This window comes from Hippoglossus hippoglossus, chromosome 23 (genome assembly GCF_009819705.1).
Source record: "Hippoglossus hippoglossus isolate fHipHip1 chromosome 23, fHipHip1.pri, whole genome shotgun sequence".
Lineage (NCBI taxonomy): Eukaryota > Metazoa > Chordata > Actinopteri > Pleuronectiformes > Pleuronectidae > Hippoglossus > Hippoglossus hippoglossus.
Window position 1 is genome coordinate 7,139,158 of NC_047173.1, and position 22,972 is coordinate 7,162,129.

At 43.8% G+C, this 22,972-nt stretch overlaps 1 protein-coding gene across 2 annotated transcripts in view; it reads left to right on the plus strand.

Annotated features, from left to right (window-relative positions):
* tafa5a (TAFA chemokine like family member 5a) overlaps positions 1 to 22,972 on the plus strand; it is a 140,243-nt gene that overhangs the window by 25,807 nt on the left and 91,464 nt on the right. Inside the window, exon 1 of one of the 2 annotated variants that reach the window (XM_034578617.1) lies at positions 19,909 to 20,684. The exons of the other annotated variant lie outside the window; for it this stretch is intronic. Within the exon in view, the coding sequence (XP_034434508.1) occupies positions 20,594 to 20,684 (91 nt within the window). The 5' untranslated portion in view covers positions 19,909 to 20,593. Of the gene's footprint in view, positions 1 to 19,908; positions 20,685 to 22,972 lie in introns of those variants that run through there. 2 annotated transcript variants of the gene reach the window in all.

Consider the following 22,972-nt stretch of genomic DNA (forward strand, 5'->3'; position numbering starts at 1 on the left):
TAGAAGTCTGAATCATCTAAAAACGTAATGATAATGCACCTGCCTGTTTACAATGGGCTGTTTGCTTATCCTGCGTCCGGCTGCAGCTCTCTTTATGAAACTGTAACAGTGACCTGCAGTAATTGCGCCAGTTGACCACAGGATTCTGAAGCTGCTGCTGCTGCTGCACAAACAGCTGTTCATCTGTTTATTCAAAGTTTGGTGAAGCTGGACTGAGTTCCTGCTGCTGTTGGTAAAGAACACTGGTCGCCTGTTTATTCAAAGTTGATGAAATATTTAAATGTATTGCACTTCCCACTCGCACTGATTTGATACTGGGCCTTTACTGGTGGCTAGATGAACGGTTCTGGAGATATGCGAGCCACATACAGCCATATAGAGATTTCTGGAATTAGAAGATTGTTATATTCATCCTACCTTGCATCACCTATGACCAAATACATTGTTTCATTATTAAATATACTGGGTAATGTGTGTGTTTAGGTGTCTTATTTACAATTCCAATGTTGTTTGTTTCTACCTCCCTGGTGTTTACGACGGGGGCAATTAAAAGGTGGTGTTGAACATGTGCGGTTTAAAATTGGTGACCCTGTAACCCACGTTCCCGTTTTCTGACTCGTACAACGTCCCTGTTTTGGTTGGCTCTCCATCGGCTTTGTCTCCAGCTGCAGCAGACAGATGTTCTGAGCTCGTATCAGTGACAGTGCGATACCTGCTCAAACACACAAATCTGGCAACTAGCTGATGGAGCATTTCGCAGCCGAAGAGCCAAACAACCACCTCCTCCCCGTGACCTCTGTTCATTTAACTGTTCCTGGCTGAGACAAAAAAAAAAAAAAAAAAGACAGCAATGACTTTGATTCAAAAACGCTTTTGGTGAAACCATTGAGCAGCGTATGAATGGCCTGCGGAGGCTCACCCACATGTATCCTTCGCTCACAGGCTCCCGGCACCACACACAAACCGTCTTTCAACTAAACTGTGGCAAACAAGTTGTTGAAATACTTTAATTAATTTGCTCTCTCTCTCTCTCTCTCTCTTTCCGTCGAGTGTTTTCCTACACGAGTTAAATACTTCTCAGCGTCGGGAATTTGCAAATTGACAATTATAATTATTGGATTTTGCCTGGAGGGGGAGAAAGCTAATGATTTGAGCTCATTTTATTGGGATTAATTTCATTCATATTTTTGAAGATTGCGTGTACTAATTGATTAGCTTTAATCTATCTAAATGTGGGAGTCACTTTGCCCATGGCACAGCGGATTATGTCGCGCCGCAGAGGCTTTGGTCGGGTTATTAGGTGACACACTTCATCCAAATGTGCGGCATTACTCACCCTGCCGGCAAACTGACAGGTGTTTGTTGTACACATCAATGGTGGACACTGAGATTTATTACACCGCGAATGGTTGAAAAGATTAAGAGAGCGGGGGGAAGACAGAGACATAAATAAAGACAGAGCTTGGTGGGGAACACAATTGAAAAGTGCAAGAGAATTAAAGGGAAAGATAAAGGGAAAGAGATGGAGAGAGAGAGGCCAGAAATCAAGAGAGAATCAATGCAGGGAAAGAGAGAGAGAGAGGCTATCAAAAGCTTTCAACTTAGCACCAAGCTTTGAAAGGGACTTCATCAAAATTGGTTTCCTCACCCCCTCCATCCTCCCATCACGCTCCCACCGCCGCTCCTCCTCCTCCTCCTGTTGGCCACGGCGCGCTCCATCAGCCAGCGGCTTGGCAGCCACGATGGTAATATTGCAGTGGTTGCCTATTATCGATTACCTCATGGCAGCGCTCCTTCATCCTATCTGTCAGTGTTATCCCAGTGAGTGGGGGGACACTGGGAGAGGGGGAGTGTGAGGGAGGATGCAGGGTTTGGAGACATCTGCAGAGAGAAGAGAAATGATGTGGAGAAGAAGGTGATGTAATCCTATTTTACAACAGACGTAGTAGCGGTTGTGCGCAGGTTTGCGAACTCATTTCCCATCGCAAGGAGAGGAGATTTCTTTTGTTTTCCCCTGGTGCGTCATGTTCAACGTCATTAACGTGTCGGACACTGAGACGCTCTCTCTCCTCGCTGTCTCGCAAAAATTAGCATGTTCACGCAAGATTAGAGGCGGAGCCAGAGTCATTTGACCAGCGAGTGTCTGACGGTTGTATCCCTTCTCATTGCAGACAAAAGCCCGATGTTTTTTGATCGATGGAAAAGGGACTTTTGTCATTGTGATACAATTTTTCCCTTCCCGAGTCCGATATACCAGGACTTTGCATATCTGCCGAGAACAGATCTGATCCCAGCGCATTTAAAAAATATAACTTATAGAATGTATTTTAACAGCTGTTTGCTACTAGCTCTGTATGGAAGTGATGATTGCTATCATTGTTGAATGTCCTGGCCCCGGGTGAAACCCTTTGAAACACAAATACATGCAGAGAATAAATGTCATACAGAACTTCTTTCATTATCTAGTTTCACAGTGAAAAAAGAAACACAAAGAAATACATCTATCACATTTAACATTTAACTCGACAAGTTTGTTGGTTATCTCTCTTGCTCTGGAGCTGTCTTTGTTGAGTTTATCTTGTCGTTTGAATGCAGTTTTAAAAGTTTCCTGCTGCAGTTTGTCCTTTTTTCCCTTTTGGTTTGGTGGTGAACTGATTCTTCAACTGTTTTCTAAGAATGCTGCTGTTGCAATTGACAACACTTGTGCTCCCGCTCACAACTGAATTCTTGCACAGTACACGTCACCGTTTCACTTGTGGGACTTTCGCCACATTGCTGACATTTTAGCTAGCTCTGGCTAATGCTACGCTACCGGAAATCACTTTTTCTTTGCCGCTCTAAAAAAACAGTACTAGCCAGTGGCAGTACAGCGCAACTGCTGTTTTGGATCAGCAAAGAAGTGATTATCGGGAAAAGAAAGTTTCAATTTTTACATGGGTGAATAATATACTTAAAAGACGTGGTATTGGATCGGTACATAGATTTGCGTACTCGCATTTCCGATGCAGATATTTGAACATTTCTAGAACTTAAGCATGGAGGATTAGAACGTTAAATCAGATGTATCCTATACGAGGGACTGGGTGTGGGGTCCCAAAGAGAAACCAACACGTCCTCTCTTCCTCTAACTTCTCCAGGCACAGAAGGTGGAATGATATAGGGTTGACAGATCAGACGTAGCAAGAAGTGCTGAGGACTCACAAATCCTTGCATTTTAGTTTTTATATCCCACCTCCACCATTAACCAGATGTAAAAAGTGGTGTCTTGTAAGCAGTCCAGGTGACAGGCAGCAGATGTTTACCCCAGGGCTCAGTAAATCACAGGTTAGTTACTCTGATTATGGACCCTCGCCGATCCCTGGGAGGAAACGGCTTCGACAGGCTTTAAGGTGAACTCCCGGCGTGAATTATAAATAGCAGTCAAGATACGGTGGCTGATCTTCAACGGCCTTTGGCGTTGGTTTTAAGAAATTGACTTTACGTTGAAGTTTTGACGGATATATTTGTTTTCTCAGTCATTTACTAACTTGCGGCCTCCACAGTTGGGACGGATGGGTGGAGGTGAAAAGCAGGAGACTTTGACATGGAAAATGTGTTTTTTGGTCTCAAAGGACGTTTTAATTATGCTGCTAAATTAATTCTGAAGGATTTGTCAATTAGCCAATATGAATCAGCTGACCTTTAAGAGACATATTGGTATCAGCTATGTTTGCTAATATGAAAACTTTTATTGTACCGGAGAGATATTTTAGAAAAGATGTGCATCTGTGTGTGCACTTCTTTTTAGCCCAGAAATAAATATAGTTGCTTATATAACTTTATAATATAATTTAAATAAATATAATATCTGATAGCGATATCGGCCGATATATTGGTATTAGAATTTATTTTCTCCCCAATATCCATGTCAACATCAGTTGGGCTCAACTACTGAAGATTCTTAGGTTGAAGAATTATTGTGTTTGGTCAAATATTAAAAAAGTCACTTCATCCCGTCTTTTGCTTTTCGTGAGCACTGACTTTTTCAGTTGTTTGTTTGGCCACCAGGAGGCCACAATTTCTCCAATATTAAATCAAACCACTATGTAGTGCCTGAGGTTGCTTAAACCAAATATGCAGCACTACTGAACGCTCTGTGTTGACATCATTATGGGCCTTGAATTAAATAAAGAATGCGTGCTTTTGTTGTAACTGTCACAGCATCTGCTCCACAAAGTGTTTGTGCACTTTTGTTGCATATGAATGTAATTTTTAAGAAACAAACATGGTGAAATGCAGCATATACATAGTAATTTTTTTTCCTGTATATTTTTCAAACCTTTTATCACAAATACCCTTTCTGCATTTAACATGACACACTTAAAGCAGGGAGTGTTTCCCCCCCCCCCGTCACAAGAGCTTTCCACTCAATAGGGGATATCACAGGAAAGCCAGAAGCTGCCTGTGTGTGTGTGTATGTGTGTGTACCTCAGTGTGCTCATGTGCGTGGCAGCCAAGCAGGCAGTCAGGCATCATGCGGCCACAACAACAGGCAGGGGATGCCAGGCACACTTCCGCCCCTCACATGAAAGCAGGCGGCATGGAACATGGTTGTGGTTTGAGGGGAGAAAGAGGAGGCGGGGGGGGGGGGGGGGGGGGGGGGGGGCAGAAAATCAGGGAGCAAAGGTGGTGGTGGGGGTTGGTCGGGTTGGACGGCTGAGCGGCCCGACGCAGGCTGCCAGGCGCCCAACTTCCCTGCACAGATGGAGCCTCCTCTTCCTTTTCCACCTTCTTTTCCCACCACAGCGCAGAAATATGTGTGAAAGATGTATGTGGGAATTGTTTAAGGTGCGTGCTCGTTTAAAAGCGCTTATGTGAATATTGGATTTTTAGCTCTGAGCATCCCACTGTGTTTCTATGTGTGTGTGTGTGTGTCACTGAGATTCAGGGGAGGGGATATTTGCACAGTACAGTGGGACATAGCGGGTAGAGAGTGGCGGGGGGGGCGCTTGACTGAGAAAAGCCCATCCAAAATAGAAAACTCAGGCCTCAGCTCATTTTTATGCTTTTTGTTTTTTACGCTTACCGAGTGCGCTCAAATCAATCAATAAATAAGGCAAACGTGGGAGAGAGGGGCGAAAAAACGAAGAAAAAAACGTGCATTTGTGGGCTGAAATTTGTCGGCGGATAAATATGTAAATGCTCAGTGCTACTGTGAAACATTGCCATCGCCCTCCGAGCGTTTTGGGGCCTGCTTTAGATGCAAACACATGAGTGATCAGAGTCGCCGCCTTTGCTTGATAGCGCTCCTCTCGAGGAAGCTTTTATGCCACAAACTCTTTCTTCTTCCTCTCCCTCTCTCTTCTTAATCAGTTCGCCCCTCTCACTTTCAATTAATCAATCTTCTTTCTCTTTCCCTCCTCTTCTCTCTCTCTCTCTCTCTCTCTCTCTCTCTCTCTCTCTCTCTCTCTCCATCAATCTGTTTATGTCTTTAATACGTTCAATTAGCAAACCACTTTTTGTTTTTGGGGCCTGCAGATTCCACTCACATTAATAGCATGTTGCTGTCGTCACTCCAGGTTCAAGTAAAAGCTCCAGAGTGTGTGAGTGTGTGTCTGTGTGTCTGTGTGTGTGTGTGCACGTATCAGCATATCAAAGGAAGCATTTGACTCCGTTTTGACTTCACCTCGACTCCTTCATGGATCAGCCCCTGCAGAGAAAGCAAGAACAGACATTTGTGTCCTTGGCGGCTACAAAGGTAGATGATTATCAGGGATTGGGCTGACGTGTTCGTGTGTGTGTGTGTGTCTACGTTTGTGTGTGTGTTTCCATAAATACGTATGCATGTGTGTGTGTGTGGGAGAGATGTGATGATGAATATGTTACAGGCTGCCTTTGACTCGTGCAGGATGCAACCTTGTGTGCCGCTGCGCCTCTACATCTGGGCGAGAGCACTGATCTATAAATTCTCGCGTGTGATAATTCCTCCTTTTTTCTACACACACACACACACACAGAGAGAGAGAGAGGGAGAGATACAGGTTGCAGTGGCGGCAGGGCGGGCGAGCAAACATGTGGCTCTCACCAACACCCCACAAAACTAATCTCATATCTACTTTTGCTGCCGCGAGATTGTTTGCGCGACGGCCCTGAGGAGAGCCGAGACGACAGAGAGGGGTTAAAATCAAATCTAGCTCTTGTCACCGACTCCATCTTCGGAGTGATCTGTGTCCGCGTGTGTGCAAAGGCGACATAAAGTGCACGTGGGAGCGAACACGCAGTGGTGTGTAATCCCATCACATTACTCCTGAGAAAATGGAGTTCAAGGTTTTCATTGGTATGCCAAAGTTGCAGAAGCTTGTGAGTTCGGCGGCAGCCCGGAGTGAATGGCATCCGTCCGCCATTCTTCTTCTATTTGCCCCTCAACTAAAGAGCCTCTCGAGCCTATGAGAAAAGGTGGGAGCTTTTTTACAAGGCTGTAGCTTGGATATACAGTGCAGGTGGCGGCGTACCTTGTGAGCTGTGGAATAAGAGATGAAGATGGAGTCCTCACATCTCTACAGCCGACAATAATGGGATTCCAGGCCATATTTTCTCGGTGTAAAGAGACAAAGCCTGGTTGGAATCAGGATTGATCCCCTGGATTGATTCTAGTGCTGTCAGCGGGAGTCTGAGCTCTAGAGAGGCCGGTGGATGGTGCTCGATCTGCACAGTGTTTGTCCTTATTCTCATACATTTCTCACTTTTTCGGTTATTTCTTTCATTCTCGCTCTCTCAGTCCACTTATATCTGTCTCTCTGTTTCTCCCCTCCTCTCACCACACGCTGTCACAGACCTTTTCTCCTCGTTAGACAATGTTTTAAGCTCGACTGCTCAATGAATTGAGCAAAAAGTCTTGGTCCACAAGTGGAAAATGGAATCTATCAAGAGTAAAGGAACAAATCGGTGTGTTTGGCAATTTCTGCTCCTTACACTAAATCAAAATCATGTATAATTTAAATGTTCGCTGTTCATTTTGCTATTCATGCAGATTTGCGTCAACAGGCAGCAGCAGACACTTGCTGTTGGAGGGATAAATAAAGCAGTATCAAATTGAATTTAATTATATTGATAGATATCTGTGGATGCTTGTGGATGGTTTAAAATACCCATTTCAATTTTTAAAACACAACAGCACTGTTTTCAAAATAGCTAAATGCGATGTAAAGTGTGTGTGATTTGTGGAAAACAGGCTGAAACAACAGTTAGTGTGTGCTCTATTATTATATTTGGCTCAAAGCTGCAGTAATGATTATAATAATGGATCAAATGACGTTGTGTTAGAAAATACTTTATCTGTAAAAGATACACAAATAACTTGATCACAGAACAAGTCACTTAAACAGAAACAAAAAACGAAAACCAAACAAGGGAAGACAACGACAAACTAGAAAACAATAGCACATACAAAACTGATCTCATTAGATTCAGCCGTACAGTCTATGAAACATGCAGTTACAGTTTCTAAAACAATGTCTGATGTTTCATTTTCCAAGAGAGAAAATGACTGTGTAATATGAAAGGTCTCACTTCCACCTTAATGGAGCATTGTTGCGTCTTTCAGCTAATTGTTTTGGTTTTATTGCTCGTAGCTTAAATGCTCTGGATCAGCTCTTGATTCCAGATGCAGTCGTCGGCTCTGATAGACCCACTGTACACGACCTGCCCAGCAACAAGCAGCAGAGAGTCAGTGAGTACAGCTGCTGAACAGCGACAGAGCAAGATGTATCCCTCAAGTGCAGGTGGAGACCAAACCAGAGCTCACAGGGGAATGGAAACTACACTTAGAACAACAGGTTGACAACAAGATGATGACTCTGCAGTTCCAACTGTGCCGGATGTTCAAGTATGTGAATAAGTTATGTTCACCATATGGACTGTATAATGTATCAATGTGTGCATGTGAAGGTGTGTGAAATTTACATAGTTACATTCTTGTTGACCATTTTCAAAACCTGATGTTCTTTGTGAACCAATACACAACTCAGGCATGTTTCCAGAGTAGGCTAAATAGTCCGGAAATGAGTGAAAAGGTCGGGGGGGGGGAAAATCAATTCCAATCAGTAGGAGATTATTTCCCTTTCAAATGAAAGGAGATGAAATGTGCTAAAACGTTGTATTTGGCTGTAATTGTTCGCGCTCCGTTGAAAATGCACAAACTACACATTTAAATGATCGCTGCTCTGCGGAGGCTCATTTTTTAAAGTGTCGTTCCATCAGGAAACCGTGTGTGACGTGCACAAAGGAAAGCATAAACACAAGCGTATTAGTTTTCTTGTCACAACGAGCTTCCGCCGTGTGTTTGCTTTCATCCCGGGAACAATCCCTCTGACTGTTAACACTGAAGGCCATGTGTCTGTGGCGAGGACCCGCAGCTGAGCACAGAGGTGACACAGGGATTGGATAATGCGTGTCCGTCCAGCAGCCTGTGGTGACGGACAGACTGTGTGAGCGTCTGAAGCCCCTGCCCAAGTGTTGCTGCAGGAATTGTGAATCATTTCGCCGTCCGTGTCACTCGGAGCGCTTTATTCGCCGTGTCCCTTCTGCCCCCGAAAAACAAAAATGAGTTTTTCTATGTCCGACCCCCCCCCTTGTCATCCCCCACCCTTCGTCTTTTTCTCCTCCTCATGTTCCACTCTGCCTCCTTTTCTTCTCCGTTTCTCTCTACATGCCCTCATCTAATAATCACATTTCTTTTCAATTGCCTTTTCTCTTTTTTTCTCTCCCAGATGAATGCAGGCATGGCCGGGTGATTCAAGGTTACAGCAATCTAGAGCGGAGACTGCTGTTTTTTTTATTTATTTCATTTTCCCCATTTTTTTCTACCTCGTGCCAGACAATGCTGCGACCAAATATTATCATCATCTACTCGATTTTCACAATTGAATTTGGTTTTGGCCATGGAGGCCACAGACGCCGATGCTTTAAAGCTATTGCTGCTTTCCAATTTCCTCTATGCTGCTTTTTATGCCGTTGCAGGTACATTACGCAGAACACGCCGTGCATTATTTATTTAAGGGGGCTCAACAGATACGGCGAAATATACAGAGTGTGCAGCAAGCGACTCACAAGGCACGAAAAACACAACAACTGTTCGACATATGTGCTGAAAGGTGCTGATTTCACCTGTGAAAATATAAAATAAGTGTCATTTAAACTTGAACATGATTAATATGCATTTACTATTGAATACATGCAGTTGTTTTATATATTACAACTTACAAAATAACTTACCTTGTCAATTCATCATATATAGTAAAATCATGAGGGAGGCACTGATTGAAAGGTGCCTTATGTTTTCATTCCAGTCCGTTAGTTTAGTTTGTGTTGTTGGCAGTTAACTGAACATATTCCCATTAAACTCAGTGGAAGAACTTGAACCAAGAAAAAACACATTGTATTTTGTTGCTGATTTGCAAAACTTTTTTTTAGTTGTTTTACATTTTCTGGACAAAGGGGTGGATCCAGGTTTTTACATTAATATTTAAATAAATAGATATTTAGAAATGCTGTTCTCGTATACATATTATATTAACTATTGTTTTAATGTAGTTAATATCAGAATACTGGGGTTGATGTACACATAGAGTTTGGGACATAGGGTGTTTTCTAATATTTTCACTGGCTTCCACGGGAATAATTCATGGACACTGGTGAAAGAATCCGACATATTTAGGGTAATGATATCTATGTGTGTGTGTGCAACTTGATTGAATTAAAGGAGACTGTCGGCCCTTTTGGGGAAACACTCACGAGCCTTCTTGTCGAGAATGTGTTAAGAATATTCATACCACTCTGTTCACTAAATATGAAGGGAGAGCCAGCAGCCAGTTAGCTTAGCTTAGCACAATGACTGGAAACGAGGGGACACAGCTAGCCCTGCTCTCAACAAAGGTAACAAAACCTGCTGACTGTAGCCTCCAAGGCGTATTAACAAGTCAACGCAGCAAGAGAAAGTGTCGGGGTAACACAGAGACTCCAAGAGGCACCAGACTGTCATGTCATGTGACACTGAGCTGAACGGTTCACCACTGTGTTGTGTCCTGACCTATTTTTGTGCCTTTCATTAGACATGTATCAGTGCTTCACCTCTTTTTTTCCCCCCTCTTTTCTCTCCATCTCCTCTCGTTTCTCTTCCCAACACATGCGTATCGCTGCGGGCTGTATGCGCAGGTGGTCACCTGTATGTTTGGAGACAGCACAGAAGGCCACACGTTCCTCCTCAGAGCTTTTCTCCTCTGTGTCTCTCGCTCACAGTCGTTCCACTCCTCTGTCAGACTCACTGATCTGTTCCTGAATGTGCCCGGCCGCAGACTTCGACCACATCTCCCAGCAGCAGGGCGGACTGTGATGAAAAGTGAGACCCCGAGTCAATTAACGCACTTTCAGCCAATCGGGAGCGAAACAGAAAGTGTGCCTCGTTTCGTGTTGATTGGATATAGATTTTCAATTACTCCTTAACAGATTGAATATGACATCCTCGTTAAAAAAAAGTTGATCAATATTTAAATAATGGAGTCAGCCATCCTCCCCAATTGCCTGTATGGAAAGTGATGGGAGAGACGTCCATGTTGACACTGATGTGACATGTTTTTTTCTGGACTCTGTAATCGAGCGCGGCTGACGACAGTTTGTTGGCAGGTCAGACTGGTCTTTAAAAGGGAAACAAGAGAAAAAGCCCTAATAGCAATGTGGCTCGACGCTGATTAGATAAACACTGTGATTTCATTGATATTTAAGGCATCATTAACAAATGCTGTACCACATTTTAATATAGTTCATTTATTATAAAGATATTTATGCGACGTTGTCAGTCAAGGAAAATGACATCCGATACTCCCCATACACAGTATCAGTATGTTGACACTATTTGAAGTTTACAGGCTTTACAGCTGATTTCCCAACCAGTTCAGGTGAAGGAGCCGAAGCTAGATATATGTAAATATGTACAATTAGAGGGAACAGCAAGAATAAATAACTAGTGATTAAATAATTATTAATCCAATAAATAATCAATAATTCAGTTGCTTACTGCCTGTTTCATTGTATGTTCTCTGACAGATTTAAGTGTTTTTCATTTTGTTTTCTTCGTTCATCTTTCTTGTCGTGTGTTATAACTTATTTTACCACGTTTAAATGATACCGAGTCCTCTGGGTATCTTTGCCAATAACTGTCCCAGGAGACACTGGAGACACTTGGTAGACAGACTGGTGTTTGCTGTTGTTGAGACCCTCTTGTTAAATATTTAACTGTCAGCGCCGTTGCTTTTGTTTGTCTTTCGTCCGCCGAGATTGAGGAGATAAACACGCAGCAAAGAGGAGGCTGCACAGCAAGAGATGATTTATTTTATTAGTTGTTCATTTATGTCCCTGGTTTTATATGTTTCTGCTTTTTGTTTTGTCTCCTATATGAAGCGTGATTCTTCACAAAGCTGTGATGCAGGGTGCACACTGTAGAAATAGAGCTGACGTGTCGAGTCTAGTCTGCTCTCTAATGTGCTGCAGCACCTGATCTCCGCAGCTTGTGTTGTGTAAGCAACAGTCACATCTGGACTGGGCCTGGTGCTGGCAAGTGGGACATCAAAGTCTCCAGAACCTGGTACTGGAAATGTTTCGGGAGGAATTGATGTGTTATAATTGTTTTAATTTTGAGACATCTGTGACGTAGCATAACGATGTGTAGCTGTCAAATTGGAAAGCAGAGCCCTTTCTGGAGTATTTTCTGGAATTGAATTATATATATTATGCCTTGTTACAAGTCTCATAATCCTCATTCATGCAGGTTAAAACTGAAGAACTCAAATTGAACTAATCTCAAACTCACCATTGAGTTAATGATAAAAAATGAGTTTGAACAATTCAATGTTTGCGGTGCACTGCTGCACTTCCTCAGGGTGCCATAGGTGAGAGAGTTAAAAGTGAAGGAGAACTTTTTAGAGCATGGTTATCCCCTCAATATATCTGAGAAAAAGGAAAAACGATAGGAGTAACAACCTGTTTTGTTGAATCATTAAAAATTGTAAGTTGTAAGAGGCTGGTTACTCTGAGGGAAGATTCGAGCTTGGTTCGTTGGCAAGCCTTAATTTTTTGCTTTTATTGCTGTGAATAATCTGTTGTCTCCAGCATCGGGGGAATCGCCTCCTCAACAAAGCAGTTGTATCCGTTCTCTATGTGATACTTGCCTGGTGAAAGCGGATGAGAAGAATATGAATAATTAATCGAGTACATCACCGATCATTTGTCATCGCACTGTAGCGTTTAAGGGATCGGGCCAGGTGAGGCATCAGCGCCGAGGGATGATGGATGAACCAAGATCGGGAATGTGGACACTAAACAGAGAGGAAGCTCCCGCGTGTTTGTTTGTTTGTTTGTTTGTGCTGCGACTACAGGAAATGTAAGAAGCTTAGTGGGCGCCTCGGGAGGATGAGTCTATCTGTGGTGTTTGCCAGTTCAGTATATTGCATTTCCTATAATAAGACTTGATTAAATGTGCGTCGTGCATGTGTACAGTTAATAATGAGCAGCACAATAACTTTGCAGCTTAAGTCAGTGTGAGTGACACCGCTTCAATTAAAAAGAGCAGCAATGTATAAACATTTAACATGTTTAGATTAGAAATAACAATGCAGCGTTTGTGGGGCCATATATCTCCTCAGTGAATTGTGGTGAAGAGACGGAGGGAAATCTTATTATGCTGGAATGGATTTCAGTAGAGTGCCTCCACCAAGGCCCACCAGTCGCCTCATGAAACCACATTTAAATTTACTGGATCCAGATTTTGATTTGGATCTGCACCAAATCACAAACACTCATAAACATCAGTCCCCTAAACGTCACTCATTTCTCATCATGATCAATACTCACCAAAAATGATTTAGATCTGGATCCACAACAACATTTTATGGGTTCTTGCTTGGTTCATGACTCACTCCCCCCCCAAAACATTTCAAGGAAATCAGATGAGTCAATTCTGTGTAATCCTGCTAACTAACAAACAAATGCAGACGAAAGCAGAGTGTCACTTAGTAGAGTGTTTTCCTCTGCCGAAGCCCAACAGTTCCCCTTTAATTTCATCAAGCTGCACCAAATTACACTCAGTCATAGATATCAGTCCTCTGAGAATGTTAGTTTTTTTTTTTCCATCAAGATGTTTTTTTCTAGAAAAGTTCCTTCCTATCTCGCGATGTTAAAGGAAGGGAAAAAAGATTTCTGGATCCTCCCCATTAGTCGGATCCACTCCAAAAGTTTATGTTTATCTTGGTTCACACCCCAACCCTCCGCCAAGTTTCAATAAAATCGGTTCTCTAGTTTTTGCGTAATCCTGCTAACAAACACCACTGAGAACATAATCCCCATAGTGGAGGTAACTGCTGTGTAACATTTACCCCCTGAATTTTTCCACACAGATTCTGGACAAAGTGTCTTTGTCAAGGCTGCTGATGAAATGAAATTCTTGGAGATGCAACATAAAGGCCGCAAATATGCAGCTGAATACCAAAAATCCCTGACCTGTCACTCATTTGTTCACCGGAATGGAAAACTAGGCTGAAGACCTAAAACGTAACCTTCAAAAATGTGCACACTCTGGAAACTTTTGAGCCATTTTTTATAAAGGCTGTTATGTTAATGGTTGTCTTTTCTCTTGGGCTAATAATAAGCCCCTCATATGAAATAAATGGGCTATAAAGGACACTGGTGTGTTCTTTATAGCTCGTGTATTTCTATCTTTAGATTTCTTCGTGTAATTTTGCATTTTGTGTTAAGTCAGACATTTTCTCTGAACGCACACAAATGGACGGTTGTCCCAACTTAAAAACATGTTCCCTAAGTACAAAGATATCACTGAAATGGATGTTGAATTCAGATTTTTGATATATTATTTACAGGCAGATACTTTATTTATTCCATGTGGCTGTCGGGTTTAATTTGCAAATAAGAACACAAAGCCTGCACTGATATGAAAACAGTTAACTTAAGGAGGTCATGATTAAATACCAAAATTTTAGAATACCTAAATAGAGCTTTGTATTGATGGACTCGTAACGTCTATGGTGAAGTTGTGTATAAGGCTGAGGAGCGACAGTGGCAGCAAAAGGCCTTTTCTGACTAAGATGGATCCATTGTGTCTCCAAGCATGGGAGCTTTGTGCAGATAGTGCTGGAGATGATGTAAAGCAGAAGAAATTTTGAATTTTGTCATGTCTTTTCATCTCAGCCACAGAGATGAATCAGCCTGTGGCAATTTTTCTTGGACAGTTGCATTAAACTAAATGCATCTTTCCCTTATTTTGGATGTTTTCACATTTCCACCTGTAACGCCGCATGGACACAAGTGGCACAATTCAAAAGCCTCCTGTCTCCTCACTGCTTCATGAATCTATTGTAGATTTCTCAAAGCTGAAAACACATGCCCAAAGTTTTGAGGAAGCCACACTGTGTATTATGACACCACCACACCCACAGCAGATATCAGCCTACAAATCCAATTTACTTCCGATAGCTTTCTTTGGTGTTGCAGCAGAAGCTTGATGTGTCAATTATGAAACATTTAAGGAGAGCACTAATGTTTGAGCAGCTAGGCCACCATCAATATTTTAAATAAAAACAACAGCTCAAATGACATAAGTGTTACATCAGTGGGATCGCTCCTGGTGAACCTGCATTATGAGCAACTCCTCGGCGTGAAACAGCCGAGAGACAAAGTCAACAACTAACTAGTGAACATGGCAACAAAATTAAGATCTAAAGACCTTAGATATCTCCCTCAGGAGTTGTTAGATACCAAAAATGGAGCTAAAAGAGAGTTGGGCATGTCAAGTGGCCAGAAACAGAAACTCCAAACGATAACAACCATTGCTTCATAAAAGCACATTTTGGCACCGCAATAATCCACCTATTATACATTTTCTTCACGGTTCCCATATGTATTGGTTGTTTCATAACTAGGGCTTGGTTCGATATCATGTGATTTCGATTCAGCTCAGGATATTTTCCGTGTACGATACAAATTTTCGCTTGATGCAGCTGCTCGAGGGTGCGACCAAGGAATATGTTTAGTCGCACTTCACAGATTTTAATGGATGCACTCTAGAGCCCTGCAAATGAAGAGTTATGATAGGCTTAATAAAGTTAAATACGTGCTCGGGGAAATCTTACTTTCTGTAATTGTGTATATTAACAACCAAATGGGTTTCCAACAAAAATACTGATTAAAAGATTACTAGCTTATTCCACCGCAAATGTTGTTCATCAATGTTGCAATGTGTGTTCATGGAAAAATAGACTCATATTCTACCTGATACATGAATAAATGCTTGATTGTTCAATTGCCTAAACGTTGGTGCGATGTGTCTTCACGTTGTGACACATGAGTGAGGTGGATACGAGTTGTGGTGCTGCTCCCAGACGCAGTTCGATAGTTGTATGAAACTCAGGCAAAAATGTTGGACCATCCAGTTGTGCTGTGAAACAAACTTTGGATTTTTCACTGGTGAAATAATGGATTGTGAAGCATTTGTTCAATTATCTGTCTCTTAGTGTTTTTTGAAGTACTTTATTTAGAGTCAACCTTGTCTCAAGGGGTCTAAGGCGGCCATTGTTTCACGACAGCCAGCACCAAACTGTCCAAACAATAATAGCTCCAACTGTCAGAAGACAAAGTGGGTCACAAGGAAAAGCCGTATCGGTGGCGGCTACCTCAACTTTTATCTCTGATTAAACTGTAAGAATCTTTGTGTTGGACACCCTACTGGACATAGGCCATATGTTCTAGCTTTTCCCTCTGATTAAGCCCTTCTCCAGATTTATTGACCATGGGAAATAATGGGAAACACAGCGAATGTAGAAGTTTTAGCCCATTACTCATGGCTTTTATTGGCATGGGCTCTGTCTGGCTCACAGCCAGTGACCTGCACAGAGGACAAAGCAAGTAACGCCTCTCCTGGCTCCTGGCAAGGAAAAGCATAGCGGAGAGTGGGTGGCGGCATAGAGGAGGAGATGGCAAGAGAGGAGACGTGGCAGCAGCAGTGAAGGTGGGTGGTGTTAGAATAGAGGGGAAGGAAATATTTCAATAATTCATTAAAAAAAAGAGGAAGAAAAGAAACCGAATTCCACAGTGCTCCAAAACACATCTCAAAACATTTTTGATGCCCCCTTTCGATACAAGGCAAGAAAATCTCTAAGGAGGATTCATAATGGTGTCTAGACAGAGTTGTTGGTCCCAAAGGAAACAGGTTTGATATCAAATACTAAAAATACATATATGTATGCCTGGTAAATATAAATATCGCTAAAATAACATGTTCATTTCAATTGATTAGTTAAAGTAAAACCCGCAGATTGATCACACTCTTTGATGCCACTTGGCTGCTGACAGTTCTGGATGGGATCTACTTGTGTCTGTTAGAACACTCCTTTGCTCCTTTGGGGACACTTAATACATTTTTCAAAACAAAACATCCTTGTCGCCTTCCTGCGCCACAACGGTCCCAAAAGTCAGGTGCCCAATGGGTTCATTAGAGCTTTATGGCTGAAGACGTGTACCTGTTGTGAACCACAACAGTCGAGTTGTGGGCCGTTAGAACCGACTCAGTGAGCTGAGAAATGCTTAAATGCTCTACAAAGCTGAGTGGAACTGCAGAGACTGCTGATAATTCCCTGCAGGTTCAAATGCTTTCACATCACACAGTCATTTCATCCTTTGAAAGGCTGAAATTGTGGCAAAAATATTGATTACAGCCGCTCCAAATTGACTAATTAAATTAAAAAGCGGGACAGAGCTTAGAATGTCCTCCATGTTGCTTCACACACAACAACAGAAATCCATACTTGTCTGTTTGTTGAGTTCTATTTTTGATCATTTTTACACTTTACCTAAAAAAAAGCATAGATTCTAAAGATCCAGAGTGTGAAAGGGGCTGAAATCCAACAACATTCACCGTCTTACTGGAAGAAAGGTGCCAATTGTTATCCACACCTTCTTCTTTATAAATAACTCAACATAAAAGCATAATTATAGAATAAATATCGTGCCATTTTCCAAAAGTGAAAACCTGACATGTACTGTACTGACATGGACTGTACAGTGGTTTAGGAGCAAATGCCCTTCCCTCCAGGAACCTGACTTTTTCTCAGACGATCGATTTCGGAGTTTCACATCAGAGCAACGCTGCCAAAAAATCATGTAATTCGCAAACTCATCAATGTGTGGGCGCGTCTCTGAAAAGTGCGTGTTGTTAACTCAACTCTGACTCCAACAGAAGTCTGCAAACTTTCAAAATAAAGATTCACCCTTCAAAACGCAATTTTCAAGGGTTCAGATGTTTTTTTTTTAATAACCATTTACAAGGTTTCAAAACTGGAAAGCAAACCAGATGGGGGGGGGGGGGGGCTAAATCAGAAACTCCGAAAATGGGTGGAATTTTGTTTTCAGCCAATGAAAACATTATGCAAGGCTCCAAAACTTAGCTTGAATCATGCAAAACCTATTAAATAAAAATGTAAGCTTTCAGAGTTTCAACTTTTCAACGCCTTTTTTCTTTTTGGAATGTGGAACGATATTTATCTCACAGCTAATTACTTATAAGTTTAGTGGTAACAACATATTTTTCATGTGCTAAATATTTCCTCACAGTTGCACAAATTGCTGTTGCCACCTTAAATTGGTGATTTAAAATGGTTTGGGCGCTTTGGGACTATTTTATTTTACAGATAAGATGCAGCCTTGTGAATAGTTGTAACTGCTTCCTCTAGAAACACAAACTGTGCCGTTCCTTCTCTGCGATTCCGAGTGTTTATTACATTAGCATGCATGCACATGCACAAGGTTATATTTAGTTTGCCACTCTTCCGCTGAGTATAGAGCGGTATAGGCACGGCAGATGATGTTGTTAGACAAGTGCACACACCCACACGGTCACAGGCACACATAGAGTCTTCCACCCTAAATCCTTGTCAAGGTCAAGTCTTTGTTAATTGCTTTCTTTGCAGTGGATGGATGGATCACAGCATTAGAGAGGAGGCGGGGAGGTGTCAGTAGAAAAGGCCTCTAATACACACACACACACACACACACAAACAGTAACATGCAAACAGAGGAATAAACATTCAAAGCAGACACACATGCGCACACACATTCTGGCTCACATGGCCAACCAACAGAGACTGTTATCAGCTAATTAGTGCGAGTAGCTGCAGGGGCCAACCTTATTGACACCGCAATGACAGTTTTCTGGTTTGAGTGGCACCGCCAGTCGTCCGACAGTGTCATTCTGATTCAATTATAAACACACAGACGCGGGGATAAAACTCACAAGCACCCCCAAGGAGGAAATCCATCCGCTCGAGCGGACCATATGTGTTATTGTGTGCAAACTGACCATCCGCTTCCAAATGACTGATGGACGAACCGAGCGAACAATCCCGCGTCATGTGAGATTTAAGCAGCATGCAAATATACATAAAACTGGAACAAAGGCGGTGTTGGCACTCATGGAGGCAGGGTACGTGTGTGTGGGGGGGGATTACACGAGCTATTGTTTTTCCATTTCTGTGTTGGGCCTCCTCCAGCCGGATTGTTTTCGCTCCTGACGTCCTTTTTAAAGATCACTCTGTACTCAGAGCCAGGCTATATGTAGTGTAATCACTTTCAGGGGTGTTGAATATTCTTGGTAAATGAGCCTCGGGCTGGGCTACCCGAAGCCTATTGCTTTTCTTAGTAAATGGGAGGCTTGGTTAATGTATGCACAATTTCTTCGTTACAGTTTTCTTGTTTAGGGAGATGATGATTATGTGTCAATTCAGGGGCTGCATCCTTCAGAGGACACAATCTACACAGCCCACGAAGGAGGCAGTCTTTATGGGCCAGGTAGACCGCGAGGGCCAAACCGAAATGAGCTGGTCTGGTCAGGAGAGGCTTTCCATGATTGGTGTCCCCAGCTTGTCCCGCCATTATTGCTGTCGCCTAGCAACGAAGAAGTTTTAACGCCCCTTGGTTGGACATCTCCTCGCTTGCCGGTGGCGTTTGCTTTTTGAAAACTGGTTCGTCACCGAAGGAAAAGGTTGAGCTGGGAGGGATCCACCCATTGGAGCCTTTGTTTGATGAAGGACGCATTTGCCGGCTGCATCTAAAGAAACTTTCCAAATGGGACAGTCGTCTTCAAATGCAGGCCCTGAACTGAGACACAGCTACAGGAAATCCACCCCCCCCCAAAAAATGCATTGTTTTCACTTTCTTTAGCCAGAAACAGTCAACAGTCAACATAATCTTAATTAACTCCTGAAATACTCTTTCTAAGTTTGGCTTAATTCGTTTTGCCATCTGATCATCACTGTCCGCCCACGGTTGGCTCACTTTTATTTATCAGTGGAAACATCCTATTATAGCAGCACTGTCTGCAGGCTCTGTAGCTGGAGGAGATTATTTGGGGGAGTTGTGACGTAACCTGGAGCTACGCAGAGGGGGGGGGGGGGGCAGTCGAGTTGGTATGAGGCGCGCACACACTCAGGCACAACACTGAGTTGTGCCGTGCAACTGTTTTGATCTACAAGGATTATCGAATGGGAGGACCGACTAAACAGAATAACCTGCTACTGCAGCCAAGTCTTTTCTCCATGATTTTGTTTTATTCGCCTTCAGAGAAAATCCAGGGCGAATTTGTCAACCGCTGAGCCTCTGATTTTTTTTTGTGGGGGGGGAAATGTTTCCGAGATGTGCGGCGCGCAGTTGATGCATAGTTTATGAAACTGCCTGTTCTCGTGCGTAAATGGCAAGAGTTGCATTGGAGTGAATCAGGGGAGAAAGAGGGAAGCAGACAGAGGGAGGGAGAGGGAAAGCAGCCCCAGAGAGAGAGAGAGAGTGCAAGTGACGGAGCAATATAGTGGAGAACTGGGGGTGAGAGAGAGAGAGAGAGAGAGAGAGAGAGATGGGGGGGAGAGAGAGAGAGTGAGAGAGGGAGGGAAAACGAGAGCTGCGAGGCGACTTGCTTGGCAGTGTTTGCCTCTGCCTCTCCGGCAATGGGAGCGATGTGCGTAACATGCAGCGGGGAGCGGTGATCATCTTCTGCGCGCCGCATCGCCGTGGAACCGCGCCGTGCGCACTCGAAGACGGAGCCGCACCGAGGAGGCGCAGCGCCGCTCCCGCCGAACCTGCCGCGAGTGGCCGTGTGCTGAGAGACTCCTGACGGGGAGGAGAAGAAGGAGGAGGAGAAGAAGAGGGGAGAAGTGGTTGCGAGGGAAGGATGGCAGCCCTTCAGTCGGTGATCGGGGGTTAATCGCCTCCCCCCCTGTGTTTGGAGCCACTCTGACGCACCGGCAGGCGAAGCAGGAGCGCATACATTTGTGTTGTTGTTTCACAGATCCCAGCCCTCTTCTTCTTTTCTTTTTTTTTTTTTATTTGAACCACATCAGAACCGGACTATCAAAGTGAGGATTTGCGCACGAATAACGGGGACGAATGCGTGACTCCACAGTGGACAGAATATGAGCCAGTGCGTGTCTGTGAGCTGAGGTGGAGCGGTCTCTCTCCCTCACCCGCCTGCACGGCTCCCTCGGTCCGCCGCGAAGCCTCCCACGCCAGGATGCAGCTTCTCCGAGTTGCGTGGGCACTGACCGGAGCGGCGATCTGCTGCTTTCTCCTCCTCCTCCTCCACTCCCGCCTGCTCAAAGAAGGTAACTCCGCCGATCTGACGCTTCACTTTTATGCTGCTCCAATGCGCCACCACATTTCCTTTAAGTTTTGCGCACCAATAATACGCACACGCGGAGCTCGTCCAGCGGCTCCCGGCGCAACCGCAGTCAAATAATCGACTTCCCTCCTTTTGGTAGCTGTTAAATAAAAAAATCCGTTCTAAATCCACGCGGAAGCAGAGTCATTTGTATGAAGCACACGTTGTCTTGCTCTGCTCTGATTATCCAAACCATGCGTCTTTTTCTCTCCCCCCCTCACCAACAAGTCCTCCAGCTGTGGATAATCGACCGATCAATTTTGGATAATCAAAGATATAAGTTGAAGCAGTGCAGTGGGGGGGAGAAAGCAGCGTTCAAATAATCAGCTCCCTGTTTGTGTGGAGAGCTGATTCGTTGTAAACGTTCTCAATAGATGGCACTAGAGTCTAGCTTAAGGGTAATGTTGAGGTCAAGCGGTTCTAATGTCGCTCCGTTTACCTTCTATTGTGTTCTCTGCCCCCTTTTCATGCTCAATCCGGATAAATCATCATCCGATCCTCAGTCACACACCTCCAGGGGAGGCTCAATCATCCAGCACACTGTCCGCAATGTGGCTGTCAGCACCGCCATGCTGTGTGGGGTGCTCAGCCTCATGTGGACACGGCTGCACTGTAGTGGTGGGTTGTTGGTAAAGGTGGAGTTTCACTTGCTCACATGCAGCTCGATACATGTCTGTTACATCCATCAGGAGTCAACTGACATGTTTCATCCCTCGTCATTAATTCCACCTACAGTCTAACATGATAAAGACAAATTGTACCTGTGCTGCTGGGAGATCTTCGTGCAGGGGGTGAGCACACTTACTGCTTAAACTCCTTATGAAAGTCAAATGGTGCCACCAGGGGAATTACTGTACTGCATGAACCTGCCACAGAAAACAGCACTTAATATCCCTTTTAATACATGTATGCCCCGGGGCGGGCAGAGCCGGTTTTGGCCCTTAGGAATGGACGTGGGTTCTCCATTGTGCTGGTTTTCAAGAAGTGTGGCTTGGAATGACCAGCCCCCCCTCTCTCCCTGCCTCCGGCCCTGGGCAAATATTCAGGTCAAGCAGTGGCATACACTCTCTTCGCTGAGGCAAGTCCATGGCCACTTTGTGGTAGGAGAATGTCCAGGCTTAGTGAAAGGCGGGGAGAGAGGGAAAGGGAAAAAAAGTTGTCCGTCAGCCAAAATGGGAGACAAAGGGGAGTTCAGGATTCTGTACTGGCACATGTCCCGAAGCCTTCCTTTTAGATTTTTAATTTGCTGTGGCATGCTAGCCTTTTCCGCAGAGGTCACAAAGAGGATTGTGTGGCCACCTAACGGTACGCTAAAATGCTGCTCATGGCTGTGTTAATGCGAGGGACTCTCTTTAGATTCAGGCTGTCAGCACAGTCGAGCCTGTTGACTGGCAAGGCAATATTTTTGACCTTCACCGCCGCGTTGTTTGTCTGTATCATGTTGTGCTTTTACACCGAGGTATTTTTTCCCCTAAGCCTGCATTTTCTTTGCTTTCGGACCTGACACCCTATAGCCTTTAACTTTGGGGGGGGAAACTGCTCTGTGGCGAGAAGACACACTTTTGAGTTCAAAGGGGTTTATATGGTCGTTATTGGAATCCAGTAGAGAGAGCTGCAGGGGAGAGAGGCACCCAAAGGAGGGGCAGTGAGAATGTGCTCACTTTAGTCTACGAGAATGACCAAGGTCAAAGCCAGCGGTAGGGGCTAATAGCACAAACTGATGAAATGAATTCAAAGGACTGCGTTAGTGACTGTCTTTTGGGGTGAGGATAATGAAAGGCATGCACAAGAGGCCTGACAAAGAATAGACCCCTTTTAACCCAATTAATCTTCCCTCACATGTTCCTTAATAAGAATCAGTGTTGTGCAACACAACCCGCTCCAATATGAATCAGAACAAAGGAAAAGGAAGACAAGTAAATGTATTTTCACAGACTGATCACCGTTTCTGTCCTTACCTTCTCGTGGGTTTGTGCTGTTGGTGCAGATGTGTATGCAGGTGGTACGTTATATGAAGATAGCCTGTCAGCACAAATCCTGAGTAATGATCATACTGGTAAAGGTGGGAAGGCTAGCTATAGCTAGAGATCCAGGATTGGGTCAGCGCTCATGAAGAAAACTAAATGTCACCCCTGTGCCAGCCCGTTCGTTAGCCGAATAACGCCAAGCGAGTGTATTTTAGGGGGGTTGTACACCTGATTGCGTCAGCTCGACTTACATTATGTGACATGG